General features: G+C 39.3%; 2 protein-coding genes across 2 annotated transcripts; one reads left to right on the top strand and one right to left on the bottom strand.

The window, feature by feature from the left end:
• Nucleotides 1-1,802: 1,802 nt before the first annotated feature.
• LOC140228163 (probable ATP-dependent RNA helicase DDX28) lies at nucleotides 1,803-14,037 on the bottom strand. Its single transcript, XM_072308478.1, has 13 exons — nucleotides 13,909-14,037; nucleotides 12,964-13,245; nucleotides 11,289-11,417; nucleotides 9,854-10,054; nucleotides 9,322-9,390; nucleotides 8,668-8,749; nucleotides 7,866-7,972; nucleotides 7,130-7,240; nucleotides 5,992-6,088; nucleotides 4,976-5,124; nucleotides 3,866-3,958; nucleotides 2,781-2,933; nucleotides 1,803-2,170 (listed from the first exon to the last, which is right to left on the bottom strand). Exons 1-13 carry the CDS (start codon nucleotides 14,005-14,007, stop codon nucleotides 2,054-2,056), a joined length of 1,689 nt encoding a protein of 562 aa, XP_072164579.1. The 5' UTR covers nucleotides 14,008-14,037; the 3' UTR covers nucleotides 1,803-2,053.
• A 4,108-nt stretch (nucleotides 14,038-18,145) lies between these two features.
• Nucleotides 18,146-25,490, top strand: LOC140228147 (cytochrome c oxidase subunit 7A2-like, mitochondrial). The gene is made up of 3 exons (XM_072308476.1): nucleotides 18,146-18,416; nucleotides 23,928-24,053; nucleotides 24,719-25,490. The coding sequence occupies exons 1-3, from the start codon at nucleotides 18,345-18,347 to the stop codon at nucleotides 24,851-24,853; spliced, it is 333 nt and encodes a 110-aa protein (XP_072164577.1). The 5' UTR covers nucleotides 18,146-18,344; the 3' UTR covers nucleotides 24,854-25,490.
• Nucleotides 25,491-27,187: the final 1,697 nt, after the last annotated feature.

Here is a 27,187-nt window from a genome sequence, read left to right as displayed (position 1 = left end):
GGAGTCCCTCGGAGCAGCATCGTTGGATTTCAAGAGGCAGAGGATAGACAAGCTGAAGCATCACCAACTGAGCATTAAAAAATGCAGATAGCGGCTGTTAGAATCGGTATCACTGACTCATGCTGAGCTTGAAAAGTATGATGGGGACCCATTAAAGTTTCACGAGTTCTGGCGTGGATTTGAAAATGCGTTGACCAAACAACTGTGAGTGATGCAGTTAAGCTTGATCACTTACTCCACTACTGTACTGGAGATGTGAAAAGACTAGTTCAGCCACGTTTGATTATGAAGGCATTGGAAGGATATCGTAAAGCCAAGACCATACTCCACAAGAAATGTGGTACTCCCATGCTCATTACAGATGCGTGGTTATGCAAGGTAGCTGAAGGCAAAAGGATCAGTCCTCAAGACAGGCAAGGCCTTGGAGAGGTGGTAGACGAGACTCTCACCTATGTTCAGACACTGGATGCTACTGTTCAGTGTTCCGAGTTGACTTTGCAGCACATCCTTCTACAAAGTGCAGAAAAGTAAAGGCCCTACTTTAGGCCTAGGTTGTTGAAGGTCGTTGGTACAGCTTGGAAGGGTGGAAGACTTCCTTCTATCATGGACCTGATCAACCTCTTTCGGGAGGTTGCTAAAGAAGAAAATGATCCAGTTTTTGGAAAGCTGTTGGAGAAAGATCATGCCTCTAAGTCGTCATCCACGATGAAGAAGGCCTCTGGCAAGGCACATAGAGGAGCTTTTATAACAAGCGTTGATAACGGAGATGGCAGAAATAAAACAAGGCTGTGTGTTAAGTGCAAGGGAGATTACTCCTCATGACTCCTTATCATTCCTTATCACATGGACAGGCAAATGTAGAAAGAGACTTGTCAGTACACAAGGAGGTTAAAGTTGAAAATCAGAAGGAATGAACACTTGTTGCTAGGAGACTAATTGTGGATAACATTCGCACCTACAGAGGCGTTCTGAAAGTAGCATATCACAACGGACATGATTTCTTATGCCAAACAAGCAATGCAACCATACAGGTCATACCTTAGTGAGCAGAAGAATTAAAAAAAAAAGTGGAGGACATGAAAGGAGAAGAGGGGAAGCACCTAGAAGATGAAATCCACTGAATGGTGAAGAGGAAACAGCAGTTAAAGAAAGATGTGAACTTTCTGACTAGGGAAGCAGAATCAACTGCAGAATCTGCAGAAAAAGACTTTGGTGATCCAGCTTTCCCTTCTTGCCAAGTCAAATATTGACTCTAATGCCCATATGAATCTGACGTACGCGTAAACATTTCTCCATTCAGTACAGGACTCAACGATCGCGAATTTAACCACTCGTGAAAATTTAGACTCGCGAAATATATGGCGTATACAGTATTCTTGAGATCACGCATAATAGTTTGATTGTTTAGATTTGTTTTATAGGATGTGTCTACTGCTCATGACCTTCGCCACAATGATTTTCTGAACCCCCATACAATGTTACCATGGTCTGTATGCCACATCTTTGAGAAATAGACTACTATGAAGAGAGGTTTGCTGTAGTTACCCATGAAGAGAGACAAGTGATGTACTAATACTGATACAGATTAATTATGCTGCCCTCAGCTTACAAGATTTGTGCAGATTTTAAAACCAGATATTTAAAAAAATATATAACATTTGTCCTTTGCAATTGCTCTGTATCTGACTGAGTGTTGCACTGTCACCTCCACTTCAGGCCACAATCCATACATTTCAACCAAATTGAAAAAGTGTACCCTATGTGCAGCCTCACATGAAATGCTTTGCCGTTGCACATCTGCACCATCGGCACGATACAACATTTTGGAAGTCACAATTCTCTTGTCATTAAACGGAACAATCACGAAACAAACAATACTGCTTGTTCATCAATTATCAGAGCGGCGATGCCTTAAGGCGCCACCATCGAGTCTCGCCAGTCTGCGTCTGTCATGTTGCCATGGCAACCTGGAGTTCTTCCTGGCACATCCAATGCATCACTGTAAACACTTCTGCCCTTAAGAGAGTGCACTGAAAGATGGTGTCCTCCCCTGTCATCCCCCCATGGTCCCCTGGAGTGCCTGCATCTCTTCTTGCATCGCACGATTGAAGTGTGCCCGCTTGATGTTGGTATTGAATCGTGGAAGACCCTCACGCGTTCTCACAGCTCTCTGCAGATGTAGAGATGTTATCGTAGAGACAGAGAAGGAAAGAGAGAAATATATTTAACACTTCTAATTTATGTAAAAGGGAAAACTTTCCCATGAATAATATATTGGCATTGGGTCAATTTCAGTGAACTTCACTTGCTCAAGAGAGCACAAGAGAGCATTCAAAAACATTTTGTGTGTGTGTGTGTGTGTTAACAGCATAATTAAAATGATTCTACAACGTATTTCAACAATGAAGACATGAATACACACTTAGATCCTTGTGAAAATATGTAACTATCACAGCAACAAAAAAAAGATAATAATAATAATAATAATAATAATGTAAGAGTTGTTCTTTTCACAAGGATTTATTTTTCACGAATTTTGTAACGCACTGTTGGGCCGCAAATTAACAACACACAAAAATATTGCCAAGTACATCAAAGTGGCAGGGTGAATAATATCATCAGTGTCAAATCATGAAACAAAATCCCACAAAAATGTTTGTGACCTCCTCATGTGCAAAAATATCTGTACGTAAAAATAATACCCTTTACAGTATCACGCCTACAGTCAACACATGGTGATATTGAAGATGATTGGCAGATGGCTGTAATCACAAACAAACCTCAATCTTGTTGACCAGATCAACGTCCCACTTGTGCACCACAAAGTTTGTGACGTGCCCCACCCCCTGGCTGCCGACACGCCCCACCCTACCGGCACGATGGATGTAGTCAGACATGAAGTTAGGGAAGTCAAAGTTTATCACGTGTTGCACCTGTTAAAAGATGGGCAAAGACAGAAACAGGAAAATAATCAACAACGGACATTGTTGACACTACATTCACATATTTGTGAATGCAGACATTCAGCCACAACTAAGACAGCTGTGTTGTCAAGTGAGCACAACAGAACATTGCCTCTGCAGATACAAATGACAGCCAAAAATGTTATACATTGCCATCTTGGAACTATCATAAAACTGTAGGAAAAAAGGGCTTCCAAATAGCAAAACGTCTATAATCCAATTTATTGGCTTTGACAGTGGGGAAATTCTTACATAATTTGATACTGAAATTTCAAAATTTCTCTTTACCAAAACTGACAAATATTGAACTTTTGAGGATGATTGAAAATCTCAAAACAGCTGGAAATAACACATCCGTGAAGACACTTGTATAAATACCATTTTTTTTTTCTTTTTCTTTTTTTAGGGGAAATGGTTCATATGATGGGGAATGACTCAAGATAAATCAAGATCATGGAAGAATACACATTGTTTATACTTAAATTGTAATTGGTCTGCTTGGTGAGTGGAAAAGAAGTTAAGTAGAAAGAAGTTTTCTTTTGATTGTAGCGGTGTTGTTTTGTTTTGTTTTGTAGCGGTTTTGTTTTGTGTGTGTATATGTGTGTGTGGGTGTTTTTTTTTTTTATTTGCTCCTGCCATGGAAATATAAAATGTGACATTTGGTGCATACATGTAAAGTCAGAGCCTAGTCAATAAATGCCAGTACAGTTGTGCACTTTATGCAAAACAACAAACATATTGACATTAATGACAACACATGTGATATTTCCCCTTGGCAAGAAATGGACAACCAGCCACGAGCATAACACCCCTTTTGTTTGTAGTTTACAGCAAGTGATGTATTTAAGATACTATTGCACAAATTATCAAAAAGTACTGACAAACACACCAGGTAGACTTACCTTCACTGTGTCAACTCCCCTCGAACCAATGTCTGTACACACCAAGATGTCAACTTTTCCAGCTTTGAAAGCTGACATTACTCCACTCCTTGACTGCAATTCAAACGAAGCAAAAACATACATGTAAACGAAATACTGTAAAACCTGAAAGTTTCGCATGCACAAAATTTTCACAAATGTCCCGAGGAGCCAGGATTTGTGAAAATAAGATGCACACAAGTTGTTTGTCTACACACAGTGCATTGAATGCAAGTCACCAATATGTGAAAGTTTCATGTCATGACGGTTTCTAGTTTTACAGTACGGACATGACAATATTCACAAACTATTCTTGGAATTTATACTATTTGTATAGCACTGAAAGGACATTTTTAAAGAAATTGACATCACATCTGCAAATCCTGAGTACCACAATGAAATTGAAAACTGAATTTGTCACACTCAATCTCTCATTCTGCAACATGATTTTATTCCATCCTTTTGCCATTATAAAAGAACACATACATGTACACTTGGTACAGAAAACATCCAATACATGCCAGTGCCAATGAAACCTTTGCGGATTCAAAAAGCTTCCCCACTCTGAATTCTCTAAGTGCTGATATGAAAGAAATATGATGCCTGTGCTGATGTGAGAGATGGACGTACTGGAGTCTACAGCTGGACTTTGATATTAAACCTGCTTTACCTCACAATCTCCATAATATATATATATTTCTTTTTCTTTACATGAAAAAACATGTAATCTTTTTTTTTCTCCAAATCAAAACTTTCTATAGATCATGTACACTACAGAGTATTACACAAAGACAAGTATTTGGGACTAAGACAAGTATTTGTGTACAATAGAAAATATCAAGAATTTCTTACAAAAGAATACATATCAGGAATTTGTACATTTCTGATAATTCCTCACTCTCCAAGTCCCTCATTTTTTATGTAAAGATACTTTGAAATACCTCATACACACATGCCGTCATTATAATTTCTTTCAGAATTATATGTTACAGATTAAACAGTCAATATCTTCTGTGATCATCCAGGTGATTTTCCAAAATTATACTCAAACACCAAAAGATACACTTTATTATTATGTGGCTGTAACCATACCTTGTCGCCCATCCTGGAGTGGAGTCGCAGGGTTTCGATGCCATTCTCCTTCAGGAAGTGCGCCAGCCAATTACAGGTTAGCGACGTATTGCAGAAGATCATGGTCGGGACGGTTTTCTTCTCCTTCTTCAGCAGTTCCAGAATCTTAACTGCCGACAGGAATGAATGAAAGTGTTTTCCTTATGTTCAGAGACTCAAAGAACCCAAAATATTAGCTGACAGGGTAGGTAATCTGTTACATACATTGTACAAGCAAAATTTTGCAGCTCAATTCAAGGAGGAGTTCCATCCAGAAATCTGTTTGCACCAGTACAATCATATGGGAGAGTTTAGCAGGAAATATTACATTTATTTTTGTCCTTTTTAAATTTGGGATCAAAGTGCATATCAGTACTCCAATTAAAGAGTAATCATTTTCTGATACACTGAAAAAAAAGAGAATATGATCAAATTGGATACATTAAATGCATACAATAATAGCTAAATCATTGTCAGAGTATTACCAAAACCTTTTTGTAAATTCTGGGATAAAAATAAATTGATTTGAAGACAACACTTGCAATAGGAATACTACATGGAAGATTTTAGCCTAAACTACCCACTTTTTAGAAGTAAAAAACATGAAATTCTTAGAATGTCCCTCCATCCTTCTATCTGTTCAGAGTGTGTCTTCCAGTCTGTGATGTTTGACAGCAAAGTTATCACGATAGTTGGGGTTGGTACAAGACGGTGCTATAGCACTGTGCCAATTTGGGAACTTACCAATACTTTCACACCACAAAAGCGTATTTGACTGCTGTGCTGCTGTGGTGTGATTGTAGTGATAACTGTAATCGCATATTACCGAGCTATTTCAGAGTGTGGTATTTGACTGTCAAATTACTGTGCTTGGTGGGGGAAAAAAATAGTACTTTGTTGTAAGATCTGGATCGCATGAATGATTATTTTCTTTCTTTTAATTGTCTTGTGTTAAGAAAGGAGACTATAATGTAACTAGGAATGTTACTTGTTCTTACCAGCTTTATCTTCAGAGTGAAGACGAAGAAATTTCTGCTGAACATGAGGCATAATTTGGTGCAGGTATGGTGTTGAAACAATCGCCAGATTTTCTTGCTGCAGGGCAAAAACAAAAATGCATACAAACATTGAATTAATACAATATTCTCACATCTATTTCTGTCAATTTCTAGATTTACAAATAAACCATAATGAAGTTAAATCTTAGCTTTAAACATATCGTCTGTTGAGAGTGAGAAGGGCGTTAAGTGGTTGTGAACACTATGGGTTTAGTGGCAACTTAACGCCCTTATCATTCTCAACCGACGATATCATCTAGAAGTGTAGGAAAGAAAGAAATTATGAGAAATTGAACCAGGCACTGTAGTATCAATAGTGAATCTAAGTTGAAATAGAAATAATAAAACTGATATCAGAATATGACAAATTATGGATCACGAAATAAAAATCAGATACAGAAACGCAATTGAACATTAAAGTAACCAAACAAGAAGCAAAATCATTCTGATAGACTACAGCAAGCGTATCTGGAGTCACCACTGAATAACAAGTAAGGTGTCCACAATATTTATGAATCCAACCCAAGTTTGCAGAAATTGTGTCTTTTCTCCCGCCCTAACCTTAATTCAGTGAAATCAAAACTGTCTGCCATATAGTCTACCCTTGAAATCCTTCTGAAAGAAGTCCCTCCTACACACAAACATGTCTGCACCTGTGTGCACAATGATTTGCAGCTCAGAGAAATGAGGGCTTTGGAAATTGCCACAAGCTCAAGATAAATGTCAAGTGATGAAAAAAAGGGGAAAAAAAAGAAAGAAAATATACTATAATTATGAGCATTTTGAAAAGATTATGTTACATGGTTGAACAGGATGAATTTACAAACATTTTGCAGTGTGGACAGCTCATGAGTTAGTCATACATCAGCGCTCTACCCGATGATGCGCATCACAGCGTAAGGAGTCCTCTTTGAAATTTCCTGCCAGGATCACATCAGGTTGTGAATGTCCATGACCTACAATGTAGATTATGGCAGAGGCACCTTTTCTATAGAAGAGACTGATACTGATGTAGGAAACTGTGTGATTTGCTTGTTTGTTTGTTTGTTTGTTTGTTTTGTATCCTTTTGGCACTCACCGATACAATCTCACTTAGGATGTTGGTGGCATCAGAAGGCATGGTGGCACCAACCAGAGTCAGCTGAGCCTCACCGGGCGGGGTCACCTTACGAGGGCTGCCTGCACCAACCTGACATATTGTGAGTGATGGATGGGACATAAAATTGACAATTTTAATCAGTACTTTTTGTGTCTATAGTCATCATTCAAACTTGTAGGCCCTGTACATGCTCAAATAATGCTGACATAGAGAGAAGTGGAAAATGGAAATACTCTTTACAGGACACATAAATAATCTTCCCCCTTTTGTTTATATACTTTTTTTCCCCTCCACTGGGTATATAATAGTTTGTGAAGCAAGATTATTTATAAACTTCCTATGTGGTCAAGTTAAGATGAATAATGGCATTTACCCCAAATAGCTTTTTTGCAACTCCGAAAAACAATGCAGTAAACAATATATCTCTGAATCCAGGCATCATGGCAACAAACTTACGCTTTATTGTTTTCAGTGGAATGCATCCTTCACATACTAGAAATCAAACCATAAAAAGGAGATCTAGCAATGGATTCAGGGGAAAAAAAAAATAGTGCGATCTAAACTTACTGGGTTGAGCTGAAAGAAGGTCATTATCAAGATACGAAGATTGCTAAACAAAGAAAAAAAAAGAAGGTTGAGTTACAGATGGTAGAGGATGGGAATCACATGGTAAAATATAAAATACAAAGTGTACACTCGCAAGTACTGAACTCACATTGACTTTCTTCAAGATTCGAAGAGTCTGCTCCACGAAGCTGTCATCCAGCATGGTGTCTGCTTCATCGACGACAACGTGTGATACGTGGCGCAGCCCAAGTATCTCTTCAGGGAAGTATAGAAAAGAAAGTAAAAGCTTTACCTTTCAAAGGGGAAAAAAATGCTGCAGCTTGTTCCATGACATTTGCTCCTGTGACGATTGCTCCAATGAAGTATCTGCAGGCTAACATAAATTCTACCCACAAATATAACCCTAACCCTAATCCTGATCCTCATATCAAACTAAACCTAAAACCCTATCACAACCCCTAACCCTAACCCTAAGTCCATGGAGAAAATAAGACTGGAGCAATTGTCACACAAGCAAATGTTGTGTCACTACTACAGCTTGACAGGTGTGGGGTCTACTGGTGGCATCCAAATTCAGGAAGGGAAGACTTAGGTGGGTTTTTTTTCCCCAACTTCAGCTTTCACTGAAGGGAAACATGGCTACTTTCAATTTTTTTGCAGTTGCTTTCTGCAAAACCTTTTGCTGCCATCTTTACTATCTTTGGGTGTCATTAAGGAACTATCCCTGAGCTTTTGGCAGCCAGTTTGCCACACCGATGTCAATTTCCAGACATGAAGGTGATCGGTGACAGATGGTGATGTATGAGATAGATTGAGAAGAAGAACAACAAATTGCACTGGGGACCTTTGGAAAAAAAAACAACCAACAACAACAGCAGGGAGCAGCTCCAAGGGGAGGTGGTAGTGGCAGGAGCACAAGAAGATATTGAACACACTTCTCTGTTCCCTACCTTGTCTGAGGGCACTCAGGATGGGCCCAGGGGTAGAAATCACAATGTCTGTGGGAGAGCTCAGTCGGTTACGCATGACTTTCTGTTCGGACAATCAAAAGAAGAAAAGATGACAAAATCTTACCATATTACTAATATTACTAATATCTTGACAACATATAGGAATGTGTCACGCTTGCAAAGCTATACAGGTAAAAATGATCTGATGTGATTCTTCACCCACTTGCCGCAAATGGCATTTACTTAAACTGAAATCGACTACTGGTATTTTATCAGAAAAAAAAATGTAAAAATAAGCAAATGCATAGACTTTGTCTCTGTTCACTCAAGATTTGGATTCTCTCCACACACCAATTTACACGTCAATGAAACTCTAAATTTGCAAGAAGGAGGAGTAGGAGGAGGAGGAGGAGGTGGTGATGAAGAAGAGAAAGAGGAGAGGAATCTCTCTCGGTGTAACCATGCACCCATTAATGCCCATTGATCAAGTAGGACATCCCAAGTAAAATATCCTGCCCAATGATGCTCTCACAAGGCAGGATTCAAACTCTGAATTTCCCGCCTAGGGATACAGAGCCAAACTCTATCATCATATTGCTTCATATGTGCAATCTTGCACAACTATGTTAATAACGATAATATGACAGTACTAACCAGACTCTTCCCTGCATCGAGGAACTGCACAGTTAACCCTGCTGACTTGCCAAGCACATGAGCTTCATGCTGATAGTGAGAAAGACACAAATATCTTATGTTACTCACACATTCCGCTTCTGAAGTAAAGATTAACACAGATCTACAAAGAGAGAAATTCTGATGACATTTACCACTCATAATTTCCAAGTTAAATTGCTGCAAATGTCTAAAATCAAATCTCGACAAGCTTGATTCAGTAATTGGGCTGACTTCCTACCGACGAATTAGCATCATCTAAATTGAAAAAAAAACCAAAAAACAGATGTGAACAAATTACTCATAATCAAAGTCCATTTGTGTTACATTTGTACCTAGCATTTATGAGCTCTATAGTTGTGCGTGTCAAAGAAATGCAATAGCACTCCAAGGACTCATGTTTTCAAAAAAAAAGTGTGCCCAAGTTTGTGCACACTGTGTGTACTGTGCATGTATAATCATGTGTGTGTATGTGCAGGCAGGCACAGTTTACCACATTTCTGGTGACACTCACCCAAACTTGAGCTGCCAGCTCAGCCACTGGCACCAGGACGACACCTCTGGGCAGGCCAGTGGTAACGGATGCGCCCGTCAGTCTGGATTCCACCAGGAGTCTGTGCATGAGTGGTAGTAGGTAGGCTAGCGTCTTCCCACTCCCAGTCTCAGCTGCACAGAGGGAGTTCCTCCCTTGTTTAATGACTGGCAGAGCAGACACCTGACGGGCAGGAAAATATACACTTTGGAATGACCGTCCTGCTGTAACACATACTGTAAAACAAGGAATGTTCGCGTGCATTTTAATTACGCGAATTTTGCAAGAACCAAGATTCGCAAAATTAAAATGCACATGAAAGTTCTTGTCTACACTATATGCACTGAATGTTAGAGGCAACTTGCGAAAATTTCATGCCACGAAAATATCATGTTTTACAGTATTCTGGATGTCAACTCACTTAATCCCATATGTTCATTAAAAGATTTGGTTAGAAAGAAATGCATACAAAACAACAACAACAAAAAAAAGTAATTTTTATATCAGTGACTGATACTACATTACCAAGGTTACTCTCTTATCTGTTGAGAAACTGACTAAACTCAAGTCATTCAATTCAAATCAATCAATCCCGGACACAACAACATCACAACTCATTCTTTCCCAGAACGATTAGGTATTGGAATGCCCTCCCAGACAATGTTGTTACAGCCTTCTCAGTCAACGCCTTTTGTCTCCTGCTGACGGAAGGCAGCAGCAGCTAATTTCCAGAGAGTTTTTACTTGCACCCATTAAGTAATTGGCACATGCACCCTACCCTTATGACACACACTGTCACCAAGTTCTGCAAGAATATTCAAGGTTGAAGGAAGCAGACTAACGACAAGAAGATTTCCAGAATCTCAATGAATGAATATTTCCCATTGACATCAACAAAGTTGATGCGGCAATACTGGCTTTCCTACATAAAAATTCTGTTTATCCCCATTGCAACTAAACATTTGACACACTGCCCACTTTTGCAAGATTCAAATCAACCCACTATGGATTCAGTTTCATAGAGGCAGGGACCACTCACTTACCCCTAATAGTTCTTCAACTGTAGCAAAAGACATACTGTAAAAGTGGGAATTTTTGCAGTGTGGAAATTTTCACATAATAAAAGCACGCATATAATTTTGCTTGCTATATCGGGGCAGATCCAGGAATTCCATAAGGGGGGGGGGGGGGACACAAAAAAAAATATTTCTGGTAAAAAATAAGGGGGCGCACGCCTGGTGGGCCCCCTCTGGATCTGCCACTGTATATGTACCACCATGTAAAGTCTTGATTCTCCAGAATTAAAAAAAAACATACGAAATTCATCTTACTCAGCAGAGCACGAAAAATTGCTCACACGCAAAAATGTCCACTTTCACAGTGATACAAATATTATGTGATCATTTGAAAACCTTACCTGAATGCCTGTAGGCGTGTCAATGCCCATGTCTTTAAGCCCATCTAAGAGTGAGGAGTCTAGCTTCAGACTTTGAAAACTCTCCACATCTTCTCCTTCATTTTGCCCTTTGCCGGCCAACGATGGATTCTGCACAAGAAATAAGACACCAAATTATCACCCAATTCATACAGGTATGGTCTAAAAGTAAATCTTAAATATTATTACAGGTAACAGCTACCCTTGATGCCTAAATGGTTTCATCTTCTAAAGCATTCAGGACAGATGTCTTTGTTTGTTTATTTTTTCCTTCATTCTTTTTTGCTCATGTAGTTTATGTTTTGTTAGGGTTTTTTTTTGTAGATGTAAGTTTCAAGCACAGGGAAGATTTTAACTTTAAGTGATGTCTTCCAGCAAAAGCTTCATACTAAGAATACACACTGCCCACTGTTCACATATCTTTTTCATGCCCTTTTTGTATCATCCATCCCTGGAATGCAGTTCAAAAACTACATGTATGGGGAATTACTGTAAAAACATAAATTTTCGTGAATTTCGCGACGAGCCCAGATATGCAAATATGAAATGCACACGACAGCTTCAGTATACATACTGTACTGAATGCCAGTACAATGCTGTACACCATCATGGTCAGCAATTTGTGCAAGTTTCATGCTGCAAAAAAAAAAAAAAAGGTTGTCTGCTCTAATTCACAAGTGAATGTTTCTGATATTTCATACTCAAATGGGCAACATCAATATTAGAAACATACTGGCCAGGAGCTGTGTAACATCATTTTTAATTCAGTAATGGGTTTTCCCTGAAGTGTTTGTTTTATTCATTAATTTCTTTTAAGAGCAAAAAGTATCCTGGAGCACAACAAATATCTATTTTGAGATGTACATGTATAATTCTGATGATGCATTGACAGATTGTTTTGCTGTTGTTTTCAAGGTGGAACATGAAAAACTACTGACACTATCAGTTCTTTCAAATCTGCATATATGTCCCTAGAGTTTCTGAAATACAAGGGTGCATACCTGACAAAATTGCACATAAAGTGAAATATGTAATAATTATATGTTCCAGCTTTCACTGGAATATACAGTAGGACCTAGATTATCTGGCTACATCAGGACTGACGGGCATCCTGATAACTGATTTGACTGGATAAGAGAGATATGCTCAAATACAGCACTTTTCAGCATATCATGCTTGGGGTATACACATGTTATTACCAATCTACTTATATCATGATTACCTGCATGGCATTGTCATGTTTCATATTTCATAATTTGATATGGAAATAAAACGTAATATGAGTATTTCCCTTCATGTACTGTCTGTTTGATTGATATTGACCGACAGTGACATCGATATTGTGACTCGTCGAATACTGGGCTGCATTGTTCTGTAATCACTGTTGCGCACTCAGTGCCAGTTAAAAGCATGGCACCAGTCACTGACATCGTCTCACGAACCGACTTAAAAGTTACAATCTGCTGTGATGATTGGAATATGTCCCATCATGTATTCGCACAACAATGGTTGAACATTTGTTTGTTTTGAGTGAGATTTGGCACTGAAGATACTTGAAAATATATTCTTTTTACATGTCAGCAAGTCATCGGGATAAAAAGGAATACGGATAATCGATGGCAGGATAATCGAGGTCCTACTGTACTGACTGCCTTACTCCTTTGTATGCAACGATGGTGAAGTAGTCGCCCCTTGCTTTGGAATGCTTCCAGCCCTGGGAGGCTAGCTTTGGAGGGGAGAACTTGTCGTAGGACTGGTTGAGGTAGTGGGTGAATTCCTTTCGCTTGGACGTGATGATCTCCTTGCCCGGCCTAGCAGTGAAAATACGACCCCGCCACCTCAGTGGTTTCTTCCGCTGTTGGAGGTCCTGAACCTTTTGCTGCATGGCTCTTGGAACTCGAATCACAGGTAGATCTGCTTCGGGGGTTGATGTAGATGCCTTAAAGACCACAATAAGGAAATACGCTTGGTAAAGATGACTTGAAGGAAAAAAAAAAATACACATGCCCAGTCAAAGATGTTGTGATTAAATCAGTTAGAAAATGATAACTCAAGTTTAGTCTCTGCTTATGGCCAAAGATTTATCATGTCCATTAAAAATTTAAATATCTAAATCATCAGTGAATATGCTTGAAGCATGATTTGTATCATTCCGTGTATATTCAAGCCACATACAAAGTTTTACCTGCTACTCAGACACCCCAAAATCAATATCAACAAGTTCAAAAAATTACATCATTTGTCATGCTAAAACCATTGATCATTCCATAGCAGTCACAATAGACCCATAGTGTAATGCTAGAATCACAGCAAATTTGTGATGTAGGTATGATACAAGGACAGCCTTGAGTAAATCTGTTCTCCTTCCCCTCACAATTGTCTTCCATTCTTCGACAACAATATTTTCTGGTTCTGAAACAATATGACAATTGCAAAATACAGTCACAAAATAGCTGTAGTTTCCAAAGTAGCAGTTGGACAAACAGTAGTAAGATAGGAGTTGCAACAAAGGTGAATGGAATTATTTGATCTAAACATTAACTGCAGTAATCTGCAGTACATCAGATTTTATGGTCCTTATGTACAACATGGATAAACCTACCATAAACCTCTGACACACATGTTGACCTGGCCTCACTCTTGATGAGAGCACATTCCTCAGGTTTCCACATCTCAGTAGACATACTTGACAGGGGCCCATGATGTATGTATTGGCTTACAGTTGTACAGCTGCACATACAAAGAGTAAGATATCAATCGACATTGTGTAACAGTAGGTGTGATATCTGGGGCAAAATATGACTTAATATGAACTGACGTGGTTGAAGTGAAACATGACTTGGGAAAACACTTTTAAAGTAAACTAGAAATGTCGCTATGGCGACTGGTATGCCTCGCCATAATGCATGGTTCTCCGAATAGGTCTATAGCACAATGTCTTGACAATGTGTGATGACAGTTTCACATAACTGGCAAAATATTAAAATGACAGGTTTGTCACAAATGCATTGAGTGTTCACTTTCCTTGAACTAGGTTTATTTGGATGAACGGCTACACTGTCTAAGAGTGCATGTATTTGGGGATTTGAGAATTTGTACCCACCTTTTGACCCTTTTATAAGTTTAAAGAAGAAGTGAAATTTGGCACTTTCATTTGACCTTTGACCTTTTGACCTTTGGGCAAGAAATTTCCAAGAGAATCTGTGTTGAGTAATACATGCATATACTACGTTTCAACAAAAAATCCTGCAGGCATTGCATAGATAAGAGAGAAACAAGGAAAAGTAGAAATTATGCGGTGCGTAATATATGTCCCCGCCGGAAGTAGCATTTTGTAGCAAAATGTACAATACAGGTAAAAAAAAATCAAGGTCAAAGGTCAAAGGTCAAAATTCTGTGTAGAAGTTTTGAAGCCCTCACCTAGTGCCATCACATAAAGCAAACGGAATTAAAATCGGGTTAGAAATGGCGAAGGAGTAGAATTTTGTAGCAAAATGTACAATACAGGTCAAAAAATCAAGGTCAAAGGTCAAAGAAGTCAAAGGTCAAAATTCTGTGTCAAAGTTTTGAAGCCCTCAACTAGTGCCATCACATAAAGCAAACGGAATCGAAATCGAGTTAGAAATGGCGAAGGAGTAGCATTTTGTAGCAAAATGTACAATACAGGTCAAAAATCAAGGTCAAAGGTCAAAGAAGTCAAAGGTCAAAATTCTGTGTAGAAGTTTTGAAGCCCTCAACTAGTGCCATCACATAAAGCAAACGGAATCGAAATCGGGTTAGAAATGGCGAAGGAGTAGCATTTTGTAGCAAAATGTACAATATAGGTCAAAGGTCAAGGTCAAAGGTCACAACTGAAATTCTGTGCACAAATTTCAAAGCTCCCATGTAGAGCTATCATATAAAGCTAACAGAATCAAAATTGGCTCATAAATGACAGAGAAGCAGCAAATTGAAGATTTTGATCACACACGGACGCACACACGGACAGACGGACACATGGACACACACACGTACGGAGCCCGTTTCATAGTCCCCTGCTCGAACTCGTTCGGCGGGGACAATAATGACATTTTGATGAGTTGACCTTGACCTTTAAGCCATGACCTTTGACCCATGACCCCTAAAATTCCCTACATGATCACTGCCAGTCAATACATGCATATGATACTAAGTTCCATGAAGATACCTTGAAATATTTGTGAGATATGGAGAAAAAAGTAAAATTTTAACATTTTCACTTAACCTTTGACCCTTGACCTTTGACCTTATGACCCAAAGCTCTCTCTGGGCAATCTTTATTTGGTAGTTCATGTATACACCAAGTTTCAAGAAAATACCTCCAGGCGTTGCATAGATATAGGGGAAATAGTGAAATTTTGAGCATTTGGCCTCTGACCTTGAGCATGTGCGCCCAAAAGTCGATAGGCACAACTTCGCCCACTCATACATATACATGCCAAGTTTCATTAAGATACCTCTAACAGTTTTTTAGATACGCTGTCCACAAAATTGATTACAGACGGAAGGACAGACGGACAGAAGGACGGACGGACGGACAGACGGACAACCCGAAAACATAATGCCTCCGGCGACACTTCGTGGCGGAGGCATAAAAATAAAAGACTCCTCTGGACAGACGGATCTTTCTGTCCAAGTAGTACAGTGACCCTGGTAATGTTACAGACCCAGTGTAAATTTAGTATGGTAAGGGTATAGTAAGGGTATTACAATGTAGATCTCGCGCAGGGACTTACTGGTTGCACATAGCGAAACTGCATATAGTAAGCGATATTACGCGTAGGACTAAGCGCAAAATTTGCCGATACGCCCATGGAATAAACATACCTGACAACCGCTACACATGAGAAGGAAGCAGGTAAGAAATTTTGACTTCAAACAAATTTTTCACTAAATTTCTAATTTTTTTCGAACAAATTTTTCACTAAATTTCCAATTTTTTACCTTGTACTTCACCTACCTTAGCTTAAAATCTGTTTTAAGGATGTTGTAGCCTAGCTAGACGTGTCGTCTTGCTTGTCTCGTTCGTAGCCGATAGAATTCGTAATTTGTTCGATTGATCGTTTATAATATTCTACGAAAGCCGAAGCACGTTACAGCCGCAGAGGGGCAGACACTTTCACGCATGAAACTACAAAGGGCAGCTGCGCGACCTTTACATACCCCGAGAAATTGAACGCATAAAATTAAGTCCGACATACAAGCGGCGACAGCGCACTAAACTACTCCGTCATCGTATCATCAGGAGATTCTGGGAGGTGATTTTTCTGCATTTTCGTGATATTTATTGAGAAATTCAGGTATGATTGTGGAATAATTTCTATCATAAGAGCATCACAAATTTTTTTGCGCGATATCTAGACCCCTCAACCATACCACATATCAGCAGATTACCTTGACATCGGCACCCTGCGTATCATCGATCACGGCTGTTTGCGTATAGAACAAAAAGGTATGTGTGGAATTAAACGCCATTAGCTATGAAAATAATAAAAACGAAGAGACGAGAAACAAACTCATATATACAAACTAACAAACCAAACTAAACAAAGCTCAATTTACACATCTGCTCAGTAACGACGCATGACTGTGAAATTCACTTGTATTATCTATGGAGGGAGCTGAGGGGGTGCCAATCGTGAGGTACCGGTGTGATTGAGGGTACCATACACCTGTACATGTTGTATATCTCCACCCTAAGGCTAAGGATTGGCAACTTGTTTATTCAAAAAGTATAAGATGAATTCGCCGAAGTTTTGCCTCAAATATGCCGTAAATACCGCAGTTTCAGATTCTGTGACTGATCTGTTGATTCTGAATCTCCAATGTAAAATAACACAATTTTTGTGCATGCATGCATGCATGATACACAGGGTGCGTGCCGACGCGATGTCAAGTTACCCTGCCGACAGGTGGTACCCTTACCATACCCCTTGCTTATGAACTTATATAAGCCGCACGAAGAAAATGTATCGCACATACTAAAATGGCGTTATCTTACAACGGAGATTCAGCAGAATCAACAGAACGGTCACGGGATATGAAACTGCACTATTTATGGCATATTTGAGGCAAAACTTAGGCGAATTTGTTTTATACTTTTGGAATAAACGAGTTGAAGATCCTTAGCTTAGGCCTTGTTAGGGTGCCGATGATAGGTGATAGTGGTACCCACATCAGTAAATAATCACAAAATTCAGTGTTTCGTGATATAGAATAGCATCTAATCACAATTAGAAATTTAGGTAAATTTATAGGCTCTACATAAATTTAACTCAAAAACATGATATGCGTGTTTTTTTCTCTCTGTGTACCTAGACCTAGTCGTCCTAGGTGTAGGCTAGTGTAAATTATTGTCTAGCTTACCAAAGGCAAAAGGGTGCACGGCATGCACAAACATGACAAAGTCAAAGAGGATCGCATGCGAAGAAATGTGAAGCTCTCTACTCTAACAACCGGTCTCCGAGACGAGCTCCGTCTCATCTCCACCACCTCTCGTACTCTTCTTCACATTAAATACAACCACATTCATCAAGCACGTGCACATGGCACAGTACGTACACCATAGCCGCATAGGCTCATCATTCAACAAATCACCACCATGTACGCTGCCATCTTGTGGCTCATTCACATAATTGTTACATTTGTGTTCGTTTATTAGTAATCATGAAAATTTACCACCAAAAATACATAAACAATAATTTTAAATATATAATATTATTTTATGTACTTAAAAAAATGGAGAAAAAATTATATGACCTAGACTCATGGTACATCAAAACTGGTACTGCTAGCTCACTTTCTTCACTGCATCATTTCATCCACAGAACATGTCCTGTTACGGCGCTGTACAGTAAAACTGTACAACCGGCGAAGCTAGCCCAAGCATGCAGTGACACAGCCTGGCGCCCTAGCCTAGCATTGGGCACCGGACCGACGCACAACGCTAACGCTAACGCTGCTACGCTGTCTCATCCAAACAGTGACTAAGTTCTAAAACTTCTGTTATATCGAAGAAATATGGCCTACAAGTACAATCCATCATCTGGCAGAGTCTCCAGCTCCAATCCAATGTCGGCGTACAATCCTGTGGTAAGTCAAAAAAGACAATAAGACAGAGATAAGTGATCGCGATCGATCGTGGTGATGAAAGGACAGTCGATTCGTGATCCTATGGATTCCTAGTTCAAGTCTAGTTCTATGAGTATGATCTACTGAGTTCTATCAAAATTAAATAAAAACTTTAAAAAGGGTCAAAAGTTAGACCTTTACAGTAGTCTAACTAGAGTAGCACTGAATACATGTAACATTAGGCCCTATCGCCTATTGACCGATTCTGTGACGCGCTATGTGTATTTTTGGCATGGGCGCAGCCATAGTGGGTGTATCACGACTATCAGCCGACCCCCCCTCCGCACTCCCCCACCCCTCTCCCTACATTAGCACGCGCGCAGAATGAAAAACTGCTTTAGCCAATAGGCGTCTCGTACTGAGTGCGCGAATGCTTGCTAGTGCGCGAACCTTTGTTACAAGTGCGTGATAAACATGTTGCCCCGGGGTGGGGGAGAGCAGGGGGGGTCGGCTGATACACCCACTATGGCTGCGCCCAGTGCCATAAAATGTCTGCTGCCCTCAACGAACCCGAATCGGTCAATAGCTCTGCGCTGCCGAGCTGTCCTCTTTCTGTAGAATTGTTGGGCGATAAATTTTTAATGTAAACACTCTAAAACACTAACAGCTAGGGTAACATCCCCAGTATTCGGTCACTTAAGCTTTTTTGCAATATTTTTCAAACTAAAATAATACATACATACATCATATCTACAGCAATGTATGTGAAATATATCAAATTTCTTTAATCTCAACTTTCATTTCGTTAAATATCTCACAGAATTGCACAAAATCGCGAAATATTTCACCTTGAAAATTCCCCAGTATACGGTCATCGGCTCCAGTATTCGGTCACGCGATGTGCGCGTTCAAAGTCAATGCGTGTTCAAGGCAGCTGAAAAACGCGCGCGCGCGCTACCTTGTTGGCGCAAAATTGCATCGGGGAAGTTGCGGCGACCGTTGGTGACCGAATACTGGGGCCTCGGCACTTGCATTCAACCCTTGTACATTGGGACACTGTATCGGCACGTACGGACATATTGTTTTTCTTTTGCGTTTTTGAGGATACCATTACACTCCAAGCTTGCGATACGCGAAAAATCCCGCGAGAGAACGGCGTATTTCTCGATTTTTAGCGCTTTTTCGGCGACCCGTACTCTTAAAACTGGGCTTTATCCGCGCGCGCTTTTGGAAAGTAGCGCCGATTCTGCACTTTTGACGGTAAAATTTGGGATTTTGGATGGATTTTTGGAGGGGGCTAATGGAGTTTCGTGTTGTGAATGAGTGTGCAAGTATGTGAATTAGTGTGATTTGCGTGTGTTGTGACAGTTGAACTTACTGGCTGGTGACTAGTGAGAAGTGACCGAATACCGGTGCCTGACCGAATACTGGTGCCCTTACCCTACTCTTGTATCCATGTTAAAAAAGATAAATTTACATCTCAAAATCTACTATTTACTGAACCAAATTGCACCAAATCACAGAAATAGTCTTTTAAATAGAGTAACTGTGGCAGTACTGATATGCGGCCGTGCGCCCGTTCACGGCAGGTACAACATAAATTTTACTCGGTAATAGAATCTATAAAACGCTAAACACAGCGGCACACTCTCTGTACATGCACACTTCACTACTACTACTAGTCACTACACATGTCATAATTGTAAGGCCAGCACACTCCAATCTTTACCGACGAGTATGTCTAATTCCGCGAAAAACTTCTCATTTATAATAAGGCAGCCTTATAATAATGACATTTGCTGGGTCAGCTTTTTGCTTCTTTAGACAGACACCATTGATACATACGCTATTGCGACGGTTTCAACCGTTCTGGTTGAATGCAACTTCAACCCAGTTCCCCCCGCATAAAAATGGTTATTATTATTTTTTCCAGCTTGGTTTTCAAACCAATCTGGGAAAAAATATATACAGGATTAATCAGTCAACATTTTGACTCACCTCTTCCATTGTTTCCTCCACTTCTTTGCAGCGCTCCCCAATTCATTGCCGCCTTCATTTGACAAATGACCGCACGAACATCTACGGCAAGCTAACTGCGACCAGCCCCAACACTGCGTGTTGGGGCTGCGCATTGTAGCAGATATGATCATGACAGGCGAAGTATAGCGCCTAAATATCTATATGAAATCGCAAAAATTCTGTAATATGAAGACTTACAGGTGAAGTTATAATGTTGAAGACTGACTGCGTTCAACTTTTGGTCCTGCCAATATTCCATTTCTGCTCGAATTGATGAGTTAAATACGACTCGGTCGAAAGGAACTTGGGAGAACGACATCTTATACAGTCAATGGATTTGAAACTTGTGCGCATGCGCTGGCCGTCAATTCATCTGTACAGCTGTAGCTTTATGGCAAGGCCGTATCATACTGTTGTGGCAAATCCTCTCGCTGAATATTGCATTGCTTTCTGGGTGGGTACGCGCGCGCAGGCCTTGTCAGAAGGCTAAAAGCATTGCGACTCCGCCCAGCACATGAATATTTACGTGCGCAGTGTACTGCATACTGATTTCGAAAATGGTGAATGGGATGGGGAGCTAGGAGATGGACCTGTAAAAAAAACGTTTTTTCAAGATCATTGGACCAGTGTGAACAAGAACAAGGTGAACGTATGGTAGGAATTAGCTAAGAATCTTATGTATACTATAAAAGTAAGTTTTTTTCTAGTGAAATTCGAAACTTACGGAGGCGCGAAAATCTGTGACAGACTGTGTATGTTTTTCAAGCTTACCGATATAGCACTCTATTGACTCAGGACGCTCCCACAGTGTGTAACTGTGTACACGGAGCGTCCCGGGATTAACGGCAAGCCAAATGCTCCATACAATCACTATATCGGTACACTTACGTTTATTGACTAAAGTATACACCTGTAGTAAGTTGTTTGAGCGCTACATTTAACTTCGTAATATTGTGAATGAGCATTTGGCTTGCTCATTCACAATATTACGAAGTTAAATTTAGCGCACGAACAACTTACTAGTGCTAGTTAGTCAATAAACGTAAGTGTACCGATATAGTGATTGTATGGAGCATTTGGCTTGCCGTAGACATTTGTGCGGTCATTTTTCAAACGAAGGCGGTGATGAATTGGGGAGCGCTGCAAAGAAGTGGAGGAAACAACCAGAAAACAGGAGGAAACAGTGGAAGAGGTGAGTCAAAATGTTGACTTATTAATCCTGTATATATTTTTTCCCAGATTGGTTTGAAAACCAAGAGCTCTGGAAAAAATAATAATAACCATTTTTATGCTGGGGGAACTGGGTCGAAGTTGCGTTCAACCAGAATGGTTGAAACCATCGCAATAGTGTATGTATCAATGGTGTCTGTCTAAAGAAGTGAAAAACTGACCCAGCAAATGTCATTATTATAAATGAGAAGTTTTTCGCGGAATTAGACATACTTGTTGGTCGATCAAACTCCAATCTACAAAAATCAACCGATAAAATAAGCACAATCTCCGACAAAAGTGAAATTTTCTCACCTAAATGACAACATATCACATCCAAAATTTTATTTTCGGTACTTCATAACATAACCATTGAGAAACAAGTGTCTAAGAAACTGGATTTTTTTTTTTTTTTTCCCGATATTCGTGGATTTTGAAAATATATCCTCATGTGAAATAGAACTTTCGCAAGCCGATGTGGGCCGCCATGTTTTTTTTTTTGAAAGCAGATGTTACCATCAAAAAAATCAGAAAAACACGAGAAAGACATCAACAACAACGCCAGAATTGCTATCCCTGTTTGCAACCGGTGCATGTGCACCCACTATTTTCATGTGCTTTGGCAGTGGGAATTGGCGCTTACGCAATCTTCGCGAGACATGTGAAGGCATTCAGCTGAAGATCGCGGAGCACTGGCGTATTGCATAGGAATTGTACATCGTGCCACAAGCAGAGCTAAAATGTACTAGTACTACGGCGCATATCGGCGAAAATTGTGCCGGGTTTTGCCCTAGTAAATCATGACAACTGCATTTGTCATTGGTCAAATTTTTTATGATAACAATAGCCTTTATGAATAATCTTGTCTATGATATATGAAATGGTTGAAAATAATTTGCCTAATTTGTTTACAGTGTGGAAAAACCCTCAAACTGCCGCAAACGGGGTATTTTACTCTAGTTTATTTCCAATCACTCACTCCGAACCAAATTGTCAGAGCTTCAGCAGTTTATGCAAAATCACTCAACAGTTTTAAAACGGAGCTGTGGTTATTTGTGGGTTACTGAGGGTGAATAGCCCCCTCACCCTTGCTGCACGCACACTACATTCTACATGGTACACTGCCAAGATGGATGTGCGACGCTTCAGTAAGGTCAGTAAGTTCAGGCCATTGCAGGGAACATGAGCATGCCATGGGGAAGCATTGATATCGACATCGAACACTGCCTGACAGCTGTTCAATCTGAAACAGAAGTTAGCAATCTAATTCTAATTTTATGCAACCAATCTTTCAGGAAACTGGGAGCAAAAAATCAGAAATCTGATGTCAGAAAGCATCAATATCAAAGTTGACTTTCAAGTCATTAAGTATTCACTCAAACAAACTCACACACAACACAGTTTCAGTGTCTTTTGTCTTCATTTGCAGGGTGTACCCAGATTTGCTTCAAATACTTCAATCATATTTTGCACTACTACTTTTTCCCCAAATCATTAACGTACTCTCGCGTTTTAGCTCTGAATAGAATAAAGAATGTATTTTTGGTATTTGCATCAATGGAGTTGAATAGATGAATGAACAACAGTAATAATAATTTTAAAAAAAAATCTGCCAGTAGATATAATGTGCATACAATGCTGTAGGTGTAGTTATGATATGCTGTGTACATAATAATGTCATTAATTTCATCCCATGGGATGACATTACAAATGGTCCACTATCATGCGATCCTGCTTATCCAGTCTCTGATTGGTATTTGACTCTTGTTGTACAATACTGTAGTGTGTTACACTGGAGTTTACAAGTAGCAGATGAAAGCACAAAGCTGCAGCATACCCATTCCTTACCATTGAAATTTGCATAGAGTTGAATTCTTACCTCTCAATGCGTTTGACTGTTTTATGTAGAAAAATGGAAATGCACATCAGGTTTTGTGGAGTAGGAGCTTGCAAGAATCTTTAATCTTTCGTGTAGTATTAGAAGAGACAACCTTATGCACAGTAGTGTAACTTTCATGTACAGTATATTTCAATAGATGTATATTTTCTGTCTGTTTCTGTAGTGTTTTTATTTCTTTTTGGTCACACATTTTACTCCAGAGCAATTACAGTATTAGCTAAGAAATACTTATGTGAAGTTTTGCTGTTGGTTTTACATTTTTTTTTAGCAGTCATGCTTGATGATTAGAGATGATGATAGCAATTTTGGGTTTGTTCATTTAATCGAGTCTCATGTGCTTACCAGGTACATATTTGTACACAAATGTACAGTTGTACTTGCCAACTTCTCCTCACAATGTGCAGGGGTTAAAGCAGACAACGGTAGCAGAACCCCCTCCCATCGAGATGGCTCAGAAGCCCTCGCAAGCTACAGGTTTCTTTTCTAAGCTGGTCCAGAACAGAGTTGCGCTGAATCAAGCAAGATTTGGGGTACGTAGACTTGCACCCGCATGGATGGATTCAAACTGGCATTCATGTTATTGACAACTTATGCTGCCAAGAATAGCACCAAACAAGGCAAACCAGACAAAGAAGGGGAAGGATTTTGGATATGTACTGATTTGCATGATTTCAGTGTGATAGATAACTGATTGAGAAGTTATCCTCAAATCTCCTGATTATTTTGAGACCTTCCTAGTCAAAATACAAATATACAAAAAAAAAAAAAACAAACAAACATAGAGTCTGACCTTGTAGAATTTCATGTGTACATTTATGTATTTTGTATGTTAGCTTGTAAAAATTGACATTTTAGTCATGTAGCAAAGCTAGAACACACCAGCACAAATGGAGTAAATTTACCCAGGCTGCAAAATTTAAGGGGCAATTTTTATTTTTCATCAGAAATTGTACATTTCCATGTGGTATTATCACTCTCTAGTCAGTGAACTATCTCTGATATTATATGTTTGTGATACATATAATGTGACATCTCAACATGCAAGTAATAAACAATATTCAGGTGAAACCCACTGGTACTCTATATGCTCAGAGTGGTGATAATATTCTCTGCTCTTTTCTTCAGTTGTAGCCAAGGGCATTGTGTGAATCAAAGCTTGAATAATTTATGTCTTGTCTGTTTTCGTTCTGTTCAGGCTGCTGATGGAATGCCAGTTCACATGAAACTGGGCCGAGACCGGATCACTTACGCCTTTGCCATGGGCTTAACTCTCGTCGGAACACTCTGGTCATGCTACTCACTGATTGAGATGTCTAAACCGAAGAAATAGACTCTGTGACGAATTGAATAGTGACAAGTTGAATCAGCTCTATATGGTGCATGTAGCAATCAACAGTGGTGTGATGATCCTGTTGGAAAGGTTGTCTAATATTCATTCTGGTTCATTGCAGACCGTGAAAGACCATGAATGTGTTTTTCATGAGCTACCTTTCAGTCAGCAGGATCATTGGTTGTGGTTGTTTTCTTGTGGGCATCCAGCATTTGTGGTGGCAAGTCAGTAGTATGTAACTGGAAAGAGTGATCACTTATTCATATTTCCTTTGCCATATCTGTTGAGTTTAATAGGTGACAAAGTTCAAACCACATATGACTGTGGAACACTGCAAAATTCATCAAACAAGTATTTGTGCTCGGTCCAAAAGTGTGTGCACAAAGGTTTTATTGCTGAGAGCTTTAACATGTGCATTATTTACTATTCAGATTTTATGTTTGTGTTAGCAATGGGATTATCGGAATGCTCCACTTAATTTTGTAATCTCCAAGGGCAGTTGGTACCTCTTTTTGTTCTTTTTTTTTTCCAGAGTCAGTTGCAGAAAGAAATGAAGCATTGCGGACCTCTTGAAGTTTGTGGTTGCTGTTGAAATAAAATGTACAATGTGTAATAAACAATATATTTGAAAGAAAAATGGCTCACTTTTGCAGATGTATCATTTTATTATGAGAATGCTGTTTTTAGCATTTCAGCATTTTTGTGCAGAAATTGCATCCTATTAGCTATGATCATTTCCAAGTAGTTGACACACTTTGCTGATGCTGAGCTTTAAATCTGCAATGTGAATGCTAATACGACGCAGCCTCTGGGGTTGGACAATGGAAACAGATGTCTCATGGGTGTGCAGAACACCATTTTTGCCTAATTAGTGTCGCCTTAGCATTCACATCGCAGATCTGAAGTTCGCTATTGTTAAAGGTACGAAACTTAACATTATTCAACTTCAGTGATTTGATTGACAGGTGTCAACTCTCCCCTACATGAGTTAATACCATTTTTAACAGCAAACAGATTCACATTCCACAGTATGGTTAATAATATAATGCAGTACATTTAAAATACATGTATTCATGTTTGCAGCATATGTGTGTGTGTGTGGGGGGGGGGGGTCATATAGGAAATAGGCGCATACTAAAAGTACAGGAATACAAGTACAGTGTACTCTTGGTCATGTTAAGTAGACAAGCAATTGTTTGTGTTTAATGTGACTGAAGCATTGCTTTTGAGCCAGAAGTGTGTTCAGTGTTGGTAAGAATTTTGTTACTGTTTTGTTTTTGAGAAAGCACCCTTATCGGTTCTTGACAAAGTCATTGTTTCTAAAGTACAAAATGGGTTGTGTGTGCTTTTGTCAAGTTTGGTGTCTGTGTTTGTGGAATATCTATGGCCTAAGGGGGGGGGGGGGGGGCATAGGAGGTCATTTGAACAAACTTGCCTGTAGTCTATTATAAAAATGTAAAGAAGGGTCTAATCTGTCTAATTCTAACAGCAAAACTTATCATGCCAAGCATATTACATATCTAAAATGTTGGAAACTATATCCTGTCTGCTTGAAATAATATTTCTTGTAAAATCAATACAAGAAATTTCTTAAAGTTGGGAGGCTATAGAGGAAAGGACTGTCAATGCTGTGAATACTTTTTTTCCCCTTTTTATTGCTGAAATCATTTGGCAATAATGAATTTTATGGAAGAGTTTTTTTTTTTTTTTTATTAGTTCCTGAATTGATTGACATGTTGCTTTGAACTCATTTTTTAAGGTATACCAACCATAACAGTGTTTGGCTATGACATCATCCAATATGCACAAGTATGATATGTGTTACATATGACAACATCTGAATCATTAAAGGAGACCTCCGGGTGATTCTCAGATTTTTACATTTGTACAACCATGAATTAGTTATACATCTGTACTGAGGACAGAGTTTCAGAATTTGTGATAATTGGGATGAAGAATAAGAATATTTTCAAAAAATAGAACAAATTGCAATGAACAAGGATGATGACATGGCAGAGTCACCATAAGAATGCATGAGTTGGGGCTCAAGGAAGCAGAACAAAAGAATAAGGCATACATAGATTATAGACAGGTGAACTCGCAAGCAAGCGGTATTGTTATGGAATTACACTGCTATCATTTCTGAAATATGTGAACCTTCTATGTCATCATCCTTGTTCAGTGTAATTTGTTTAAGGTTTTTCAAAATATTGTTTCTCTGCTCAAGAACCACAATAAATTCCACAAATCTATACAGGGAGTTGTCGATTTATGTACTACATGATGTGAAATTATGAAAATCGTCTGGAATGTCCCTTTTAATATTCTCCAACT

Source organism: Diadema setosum, chromosome 1 (genome assembly GCF_964275005.1).
Source record: "Diadema setosum chromosome 1, eeDiaSeto1, whole genome shotgun sequence".
NCBI classification, from domain to species: Eukaryota; Metazoa; Echinodermata; class Echinoidea; order Diadematoida; family Diadematidae; genus Diadema; species Diadema setosum.
Note: the sequence above shows the minus strand (reverse complement) of the source record. Positions and strands in the feature narration are given on the sequence as shown.